We start from the raw sequence: 10,198 nt of genomic DNA, 5'->3' as shown, positions 1-10,198 counted from the left end.
GGTCTGGGATGTCTCTAACAAGTATCAGATGACTCTCTGTAAAATGCCATCTGCTGGTGATGACAGGCCACAGCATCAAAGTTGGGATAAATCACTACTTTCCTACACACATCCACAGTCCTCTGCAGCTCAGAGAACTGCCCGCATCAGAATCAGGATGCTTATTTAACACATATGTTTCCTGGTTCCAAACCATTCTCTCAAGTGGGTCTATGGAATGAATGTATGGTTTAAATATGGGCTATAGGTTATTATCATGACAATAAATTATTATGCACAAAGAAAAGCATTCTACATATTTGTCACTTAGCCATAATGAGAAAAATTGGGTAATAAAGCAGAAGTAGAAAGAACAGAGAAAGTAGGAAAGAGAGAGGGAGAAAGAGAGAGAGAGCATCAATTTAGGCATATGGCATAAAAATATAATTTAAAAGTAGGGATGTTTACTTACAATGAAACTTAATAAAGCTAAACTCAAGCCTGACATGGTAGCATACCTGTAATCCTAGCATTTGGGAGGCAGAGGAAGGATAAAGGCTAGCCTTGACTACCTAACAAGTTTGAAGCTAGCCTGGGCTACATGAGACCCTGTCTCAGAAAACAAACAAAAAACAGAAGCCAAGCACTAAGCTGAGTGCAAACAAATGCTATGGAGCAGCATGTGTGGCTGGGAACACAGCCATGGGGCAAATGCTCCAGCAGCAAGCCCTAGCCAGAGCCTGGGAGCTTGATCTGTTCTTTTCTGGCACAGGACACACATCTAAGAATTTGCAACGTAATTTTTTTTTTGCCAAACTTTCCGGGGGGTAGGTAAAGGATGATTACATGAGCAAGGATGTCACTCTCTATCGATCTCTTAGTTTTTCCAGACTCCTGTAAGGGAATTATAGGAGGAAATGAAGTGCCCTCTCATGCCAGACGCTACATGGCTCTGATCAAAGGACTAGGAATCTGCGCAGGGGCCTTGGTCCACGAGAACTGGGTCCTGACGGCTGCTCACTGTGACCTGTAAGTCATCCCTGCTCCTCTCACTCCCAGTGCTGACTCACAGCCATCCAGTCCAGAGCCGCAATCAGTGTAGAATGGAGAAAGCAGTGGGTACCCATAATCAACATCATATCCTGCTTCATGGGGGAACCCGCCCCCACTTTTTCCCCAGGGGACTCTTGAGGAGAGAGGGATAATAGATATTAGGTAGAAAGATAGAGGGGAGAGAAACAGATAGAAACACAGGATAGCCTCATGAGGGCCTGGATCAATATCCACCGGCCCCTTCTGTCTCGTCTAAAGGAACTTTTTATAGGAATGCCAAGGGGTGGAGCGAAAGACCTCCCCCTAGCACAGCCAAGTGCAGACCCTTCCAATCACCTGGTAACCACACATGTGGTCAAGCAATCCTCTAATGCAGCCCTGCTGGGTAAAGCAAGCTCAGATCTCACTAGGAAACCTTTGTGGGCCTCCACACTGTTGTAATACTTGCCTCATAAACAAGGCCAGATAATATAGAATAAGACTGAAATGCATAATACCACTCTAAATATCAACCGTATTAGAAGTTGAAAGACAGGGAAATAACAGCACTCAGTGAACTCACCCAGTTAACCGCCCCCACACAATCTGTCTTTTGTTCCCTGTTTGGTTCATAAGCATCTTTTACACAATCAATATCAATCACATTGAGTGTCTCCTATGGTTACAGCTCGTTTATTCGCTATCACTGGTCTTTTCCCACCTTAGTATGATATTTTAGAGTGATCGTAGGAAATTACTACTCTTTGTGTGAAAAATATCAATACTCTATAGCTTAAACTAATGGTTTGAGTCATTATTTTAAAGACAGGGTCATATTTATCAGGTAGAACTACTATTCTTTTTTTTTATAAGTCTTTTTTTTTTTTTGAAACAGGGTTTCTCTGTGTAGCTTTGAGCCTTTCCTGGAACTCACTTGGTAGCCCAGGCTGGCCTCGAACTCACAGAGATCTGCCTGGCTCTGCCTCCCGAGTGCTGGGATTAAAGGCGTGCACCACCGCCCGGCTAGAACTACTATTCTTTAATTGGTGCCTGTTGTTGGTAAGCAATACTGTATATTCTCTGCGCTCACTCTGGCACAAATTGCCTAAACCAAAGATTCAGCTTAAAATTATATATGAAGTTATGCTGTGGTACAAAATAAAGTTTGTCAAGTAAGAACATCAGCACAATTTATGCAAACAAGAAAGCTAACCACTGACAAATCTGTTAATTGACAGGACTGGTTAGTGCCAAGTTGACCCAACAAATTGGGATACAGTTTTTCTCATCTGTCATTGGTTCATAAACTAGATTAGGAGTTAGCTCTAGTTCCATTTGCTTCTGTATGTGTTTGGTGAGGGTGTATCTGTGTGTATCTATGTATACGTCCATATGGGAGGCAGCAGGGTAGGGGGGTAGGGGTAGTGAGTGTGTGTGTGTGTGTGTGTGTGTGTGTGTGTGTGTGTGTGTGTGTAGGAGGGCTGTCTCTGTTTGTCTGTCTGTATGTGTGTGCATGTGTGTGTGTAGGAGGACTGTCTGTGTTTTGTGTGTGTGTGTGTGTGTGTGTGTGTGTGTGTGTGTAGGAGGGCTGTCCGTGTTTGTCTGGGTATGGGTGTGCAATTCTTGGTTTCACAGTATCCCTATAAAGGCATCTCTTCCTTCAAGTTCCTAAAAGCATGCCTTGGACCACCTTTTCTATTTTGAATACAACAGCAAGGTTCACTATTTTCCTGGAGCACATAAAGGCAAGCCTCTCGATATGCCTTTGGGTTGGATCTTCCCACTGGGTGTCATCAACCCAGAAGGCCACTAGGAGACAGACTTTGCTGCACAAATCCAAAGCAGCGGAAGCTCCTCCTTTACTGCAGCAGAGTCCAGTTCCTCTAGCCCAGGGCCTCAGTGCCTGTCCAGGGAAGCCCTGTTCCACACCCTCTCCAGGACATTCCAACTCATGTTTTTTTCCTAAGTCAGAGACTCCCTTCCTGGTTGCTTTCTCCTTGAAAAGACATGGGCAACTTGAATGTGTCCTAACACATGTGGGAAGTCTTAGGTAGAAGACACCAAAACACCAAAAAAAGGGTTCTATAAACCCCGGCCCCATTTTGTGTTTGTTTATAAATATGAAGCCATCTGCAAACACTGAGGGAAATTATACCTGGAGCTGAGCTTACTCTAGTCTCTAACTTAAATACTGCATGATTTTCTTTTCAGGAGAGGCAAGCCTCAAATTATTCTTGGTGCCCACTCTGTGTCTCAGACAGAGAAACTCGAACAGATGTTTTCCATTAAAAGGGCAATTTCCTACCCGTGCTACGATCCTGAGACATTTCAAGGAGATCTTCAACTCCTTCAGGTAAATATGCTTCCATTTTTTGGTTTTTTCTCATAACTTTTAGTAAACAGACAGTGTAACCTGAAACCAATTACTACATGAGTGTGAGAGAGAGAGAGCACGCGCACGCGAGCACACACATACACACACAGCATAAACCAGCCCTCACAAGATGGATTCCAAGTGTGAGGTTCCTCAGTAGGGCAAGGATCCAGCCCTTCACCCCGATGTTCCTTCCCGTTCCGCTCAACTGTTTCTCACAAATTCTTACCATTGCAGGACCAGGCAGTCTACAGTGGTGCTGCTCATTGACCCAAGGCCACCAGAACTCCCCCAGAGTCACACATGTCTGTGCTGACTGACACTCACTCAGCAGGGGAGATGGCCACTCTGGGAAACTGCTGGGGTAGACTCAGTGAGAGGACATGCCGGGAGCCCTCTTGTAGGATTCAAGCTCTGCCTGGCAGTCTGGTAGAGCACCGAGGAACTGGGTCTGCTCTGAAGGGGGTGTTGTCAGCGAGTGGGTTGGTTCTGTGATGAAGCATCTTTACAGTTTTACTTACCCAGGAAGCAGAAGGCAAAGAGCCAATGTTGTGATTGTAAGGACATATCCGTCGTGAATTTTAGCCAATGGTGTTTGGTCATTTGGGGGTTGTGGACAATGACATCAGTTTTGTCCCTACTCAAACTTGACTACAGAGCCATCCTGTGCTTGTTCCCTTCATTGGGTTCACCTTGTCTGGTCATGACAGTCTTAAGGAAGCTAAGAACTACCAGGAGGATGAAGGCCACTGCTCAGTGATTAGTGCAGCCTGCCTACCTCTGCCACAGAAGAGAAGTTCTAAGTGGGACTTCCCCTACAGGTGCTCAGTCTAGAGAGAGGCAGACGGATAAACTACTGACTCTGAACTGACAGTGTTCTGTTTATCCACGACCAAGATAACATGGGAGCACTAGGGAAGAGCAGGTGGTCAAAGAATCCTGCTGGGTACCAGGAAAAAGGGAGGAAGGCGCTTTCTAGATAGGAAGAACACCGTGTGTGAAATAGAATAGCTTGGAGGAAGAGGAGAGAAAGGAGTTAAGATGACATTTGAAGTGGAGGGGTAAAATGGACACAGAAACAAAGGTGGAGTTTGTAAGTCTCGGCTAGGATTTGAGTGTTATAGGGGAGTGTTTTAAGCAGGAGGGTGACATGACCAGACACATCAAGAGTGATGTAGAACGTAGGACAAAGAAGACAGGACCAGAAGAGAGTGAGGCAGGAGCGGCCCGCAGTGTCTCTCAAAGCTGCAGACGGGTTGATGGTGAACTTCATAAGCAAGACATGAGACTGAGCCCAGGGCTTCTGCATCCTCACCACCGGGGGGTAGAGAGAGAGCCACGGGACTCCGTTCACCTCGACAGGACCCTCACCTTCCTTGTCCCCATACTTCCAACCTAACCTCTCCCACTGTTTTCCTAGAGACCACCAGCCCTGGCCTTCCCTGGGTCGCCTCTCATCCCTACGCTAACTCCTGCCTTGCTTCCTGGATGGTGTGAAGCAGCTCCATCCCCACCCCTTCATGCTCTCTCAACTCCCTTGGTTACACTTCAGGTTGCATTTCTTCCTCTGCCTGCCTAGGTGCATGAGGCCATAAACAACTCTGTGTTTTCAGCTGGATGGTAAAGCAGCTATAACCAAAGCTGTGGGAATCCTTCGCCTCCCCCAAAGAGGAGAGGATGTGAAGCCCCACACCAAGTGTCGTGTGGCTGGATGGGGGAGCACCAAAAGAGATTCTTGCAAAGTTTCCAACATCCTGAGAGAAGTCAACGTCACCGTGATTGACCGAAGAGTCTGCAACAATCCAGCGCACTACAATTTCAAGCAGTTGGTGGACAACAGCATGCTCTGTGCCGGCGGCAGGCGAGGGGAAGACGATTCGTGCAGCGTACGTAAATTAAAACGTCTAAGCATCCTTTGACTCTGGGGAATGAAGGGTTTAGAGGATCTTCTAGAAAGAACACGGTGAACAGCTGCCATTCCCTTTTGTGTCTGAGGACCCCTGCTTGTCCCTAGAGTGGTGGTGCCATTCTCCACCCCTTGGCAGACCCCCCTCAGGGAGCGGTCTCTATTTTCTAATGGTCATTTCCAGTACATGGCCAGAAATAAGGTAAAATGAGAACTCACAAATTCCTGGAGAAAAAAAAAATAACCTAAAAATTGTTTTGAGATATCAAATGTGCTCTTCCGTCTGAGATGACTTAGCTAGTGTCCTCCTTGGAGAAGGGCATATTTGGGACCCCATCTCATGCTTTCTAATTGCCCCAAACATATGTCTTCCCCCTGACAGACTGACCAAGAGAGAAAACACATAAACTTTTTTTAATTTTTTGAAGGGACAGCAATGTGGATCAGCATGTAAAGGTGCTTGCTGCCAAGTCTGAATTTCATCCCCAGATTCCAAATAGGAGAGAATCAACTCTCACAAGTTGTCCTGACCTCCACATTGTGGCACATGAGCATACATACATACATATATACAGAGACAGAGAGATAATAATTAATAATAACTGTTGATAATATTTATTAATCATAATTATGTATTAGTTATTAATAATTATTATTCAATTTAAAAAGAGAACACAGGTCAATGAAAGGAGACTTGTATTCTCTCCTGTCTTACTGATAGAAATGATTCTTCACTGCTGCAGATCTGCCTTTTTTTAAAAGATTTAATTTATTATGTATACAGTGTTCTGCCTACGTGCCGGAAGAGGGCACCAGACCAAATTACAGATGGTTGTGAACCACCATGTGGTTGCTGGGAATTGAACTCAGGACCTGTGGAAGAACAGCCAGTGCTGTTAACCTCTGAGCCATCTCTGCTGCCCCAGAACTGCCTTTTGAAAGGGGTGAATGCCTGGAAAACATAGACACCTGTAAACTAAAAAGTCCATACACAGATGCTAAGGGCTGAGAAGTGGTGGAGGAGATTTTTAGGTTGTTTTTCATTTTGAGAACCTCTTTTACTTGATTCATTTTTCTCATTCAGTTTTGTTAGAGTACATGCAGTGTGAAGAATAATGGGTTTCATCACGGAATTTTCACTCACTAACACACACAAACACCACGCACGCACCACACATTGTGTACTAGTCACACATGCTGTCTTACCCTCTCTGTCCTCCCCCACCTGCCTGCCAGTCCCCTTCCTCTTCCAAACTCTCCTCAACTTACTGTCATATCATGTCATCCCTTTGATTTAGTTTTGTTTTTTGAGACAGGGACTTACATTGTAGCCCAGGCTGGCCTAGAACTCACGGTAATTCTCCTGACTCAGCCCCTCATTCTCAATTTTTAGTCTAGTTTCTACGTATAAGAAAAAAAAAATGGGCTATTTGTCTTTCTGAGTCTTATTTACCATCACATGATTATCCTCTAGTTAAAGGAGATTTAAAATTTGCTTTTAAATCAGGAAAAAGAAATAAAAGGAATGGATGGATGGATGGATGGATGAGTGGGTGGATGGATGGATGGATAAAATGATTAGTAAGTATCTTGGAAAAGCAGCACACTCATGACACATATCTTTCTGTTCCAGGGGGATTCTGGAAGCCCTCTGATATGTGATAACATTTTCAGGGGTGTCACTTCCTTTGGGAAATGTGGTGACCCCAAAAAGCCTGGCGTCTACATTCTCCTTACAAACAAATATCTCAACTGGATACAGAAAACCATTGCAGGGGCCATGTGACATCGTTCTGTGGAAGCAGACCCCTGAGGTTAATACTGGTAGAGATCAAGCAAAAGGGTCTGAAATTTCACCTATCCCAAGAAGCACTTCTTCCTAACCGTGCCAGCCATGGCCTGTCTGACATGATCACCAGCCACCTGCTTGCATTGCTCTGTAGATCATTAAGGCTGCCATTTCTCATTTAACTACTTCTGTGCCAAGAGAAAGCCCTGAGAAGAGGGTCCTTGGTTCAAAAATCACTTTGCTTTATTCACAGAGTATGGGCTGATGTTTTCCTGTGTGCTGCTTAAAAGAAGCCAATCCAGAGAAAACCAAAATAGTCTTTGCCCTCCCAAATACAGTCCCCAAATCCTGTGGCCCTTAGAATGCGTGTGTGTGAAATTCTTTATTATTAAAAATAGATTCTTCTCTCAAACAATGCACCCAACCAGAGTATCCCCTCCCTCCATTCCTCCCAGCTCCTTCCCACCTCCCCTCTCCCCCAGATCCACTCCCTCTCCATATCCTCTTCAAAAAAGAGCAGGCCTCCAAGAGACAGCAGCCAGCCAGACAGGACAAACCAAGATACAATAAGACAAAGCAAACACCCTCATGTTGAGGCTGGACAAGGCAACCCAATAAGAGGAAAAGGGTCTCAAGAGCAGGCAGAAGAGTCAGAGACACCCCAACTCCCACTGTTAGGAGTCCCACAAAAAACAAGCTAACAGCCATAACATATACTCAGAGGACCTGGTGCAGGCCCATACAGGTCCCCATGCTTCCCACTTCAGTCTCTGTGAGCCCATGTGAGCCCTGCTTAGTTGATTCAGTGGGCCATGTTCTCCTGGTGTCCTCCATCCCCTCTGACTCCTACAGTCTTTCCTCTCCCTCTTCCATGGAGTTCCCCAATCTCCGAGGGGAGGGACCTAATGGAGACCTCTAATTTAAACTCTCTCTCTCCACATGTTGTCTGGCTGTGGGTCTCTGCACCCGCTCCCATCTGCTGCCAGAGGAAGCCTCTCTGATGATGACTGGACAAGGCACCAATTTATGAATATAGCAGAATATCATTAGGAATCATTTCATTGATTTTATATTTCATTTTATTTTATTGCCAGTCCTGTTTGGTTCTACCCGAGGTCTCTGGGCTATCCAGTCTACTGTTCCTAGTCATCCAGGCAGGTTAAATCATGGGCTCCCTCTAGTGGGGTGAAACCAAACATTGTTTGGCCACTCCCCACATGTCCTGGGACACCATTGCCCCAGCACATCTTACAGAAAGGACAGATTGTAGATGGAGAGTTTTGTGGCTGGGTTGGTGTTGGGGTTGCTCTTTCCATAGCCTGCAGAATACCTTACCACACCAAAGAGACTAGAATGTAGGAGTGAAGTCCATGCCTGCAACCAGCTCAACCTCTCTCTGTTTAATGAGCTGAGTGGGAGTGGCCATTGAAAATGCCCCGCCCCGCCCCCTCCCACCCACCTACCCCCTGCTGTCATTTTTCAGAGGGTGACCTTCTGCCCTAGCACCAGCCTGGGCTGTTTAGAGATCTCCATGGGACCTCCTTGGCCAACACCTGAACAGAATGTCACCCAGACCCACCACTGGAAGCCTTGCCTGGCTACAAAAGAGGGCCAGTTTGGACTTGGTGTCCTCCATTACTACGAGTCCTCACTAGGGTCTCTCTTGTAGACCAGGAAGTTTCCGCTGAGCTAGGTTCCCACACCATCCTCCAAACGCCCCCCAATTATAGCTGTCTCTCCTTGCACTCTCTCCCTCCACCCACCCCCCGAAATCCAGCCACTTCCTAGCCCCACTTGAACATCAAGCAGCCCCTTCCCCTGCCCCCAGATCTTCCCTCTTAAACCTGTTTCAACTCTGGTTTTTCTGTTTCTAGGAAACTCCCCTAGATAGCTAGCTCTGTGTCTTAGCATACCCAGCCTCCTTCAAAACACTGTGGTGTCAGTGCACACCTCACCCCTGGGACACATTCGCTGCCGTGTGTGTGTGTGTGTGTGTGTGTGTGTGTGTGTGTGTGTGTGTGTGTGTGTGTTTTCCTAATCTGTTATGTATGTGTAACCTTGGTGAAAATGTTTCTTCCCACTAGTGCATAAGTCCCATGAAGACAGAATGGTGTAACTTTCAGTATCTACATGTTCAATAAATGAATGTAATGAAGCTTAACTGCTGCCATGTTAGCAAAGGACTACCTACCAGACCCTCTGAACAGCTGAGCACCTTTACCCGAAAAGTAACTCTGACCCCCACTTCTAACATCAGAGTAGAGCTTTGCCTAAGCATTGGTGATGGTTGTCTTTATACACCCACCCCTGCAGTGCATGCTGCTGTCTTTATACACCCACCCCTGCAGTGCATGCTGCTGTCTTTGTATACCCACCCCTGCAGTGCATGCTGCTGTCTTTGTATACCCACCCCTGCAGTGCATGCTGCTGTCTTTATGTACCCACCCCTGCAGTGCATGCTGCTGTCTTTATGTACCCACCCCTGTAGTTCATGTTGCTCTCTTTATACACCCACCCCTGCAGTGCATGCTGCTGTCTTTATACACCCACCCCTGCAGTGCATGCTGCTGTCTTTATACACCCACCCCTGCAGTGCATGCTGCTGTCTTTATCTACCCACCCCTGCAGTGCATGCTGCTGTGTGAACTGATTCTTTGTGGAACATTACACTTGTGAGGTTCATCCACAGTGAGACAATGCCACCACGTGCCTGTCCTTCTGTGTCTGCTAAGATCCACAGGTTTTCAGCTTGGCCTTCTTTCCGATGGGGGCTCCAGAATCGAACCCTTGAAGAAAGAGTCTTGATTGACTAAGAAGGTGACCCAGGGTAATGGGAGCAAACTAGCGTTGGAGTAGGAAAATGAGATACAAAGGGCACAGTTTCACCGACAGCCCAACAATGCTCCCTCTGGGACTGTGAGTGTAAACACAGAGTCAAAGAGCCCTCGTTCTCCCTCATTCTCACCAGCAAGGCTTGCCTTGCTTCCTGTCTCCTTGAAGGTACAGATTCAGTCAAGACGCACAGACAGCAGAAGCAGAAGCTATTTATGAAATGAAAGTGGAAAACACACTCCAGACCCTCTTGAAAAGGACTGTGGATCTCCCAGTCAGCCAATGT

The 10,198-nt window shown here is 46.3% G+C and overlaps 1 protein-coding gene across 1 annotated transcript; it reads left to right on the top strand.

Moving 5' to 3' along the window:
• The first annotated feature begins 835 nt into the window (after positions 1-835).
• Positions 836-7,077, top strand: LOC128113249 (granzyme A-like). The gene is made up of 4 exons (XM_052742824.1): positions 836-1,008; positions 3,223-3,364; positions 4,999-5,271; positions 6,925-7,077. Exons 1-4 carry the CDS (start codon positions 836-838, stop codon positions 7,075-7,077), a joined length of 741 nt encoding a protein of 246 aa, XP_052598784.1.
• Positions 7,078-10,198: the final 3,121 nt, after the last annotated feature.

Source organism: Peromyscus californicus, unplaced genomic scaffold, assembly GCF_007827085.1.
Source record: "Peromyscus californicus insignis strain IS unplaced genomic scaffold, ASM782708v3 Scaffold_18__1_contigs__length_77618521, whole genome shotgun sequence".
Lineage (NCBI taxonomy): Eukaryota > Metazoa > Chordata > Mammalia > Rodentia > Cricetidae > Peromyscus > Peromyscus californicus.
The sequence above is the reverse complement of the archived record's forward strand: the minus strand, read 5'-3'. Positions and strand labels throughout refer to the sequence as shown.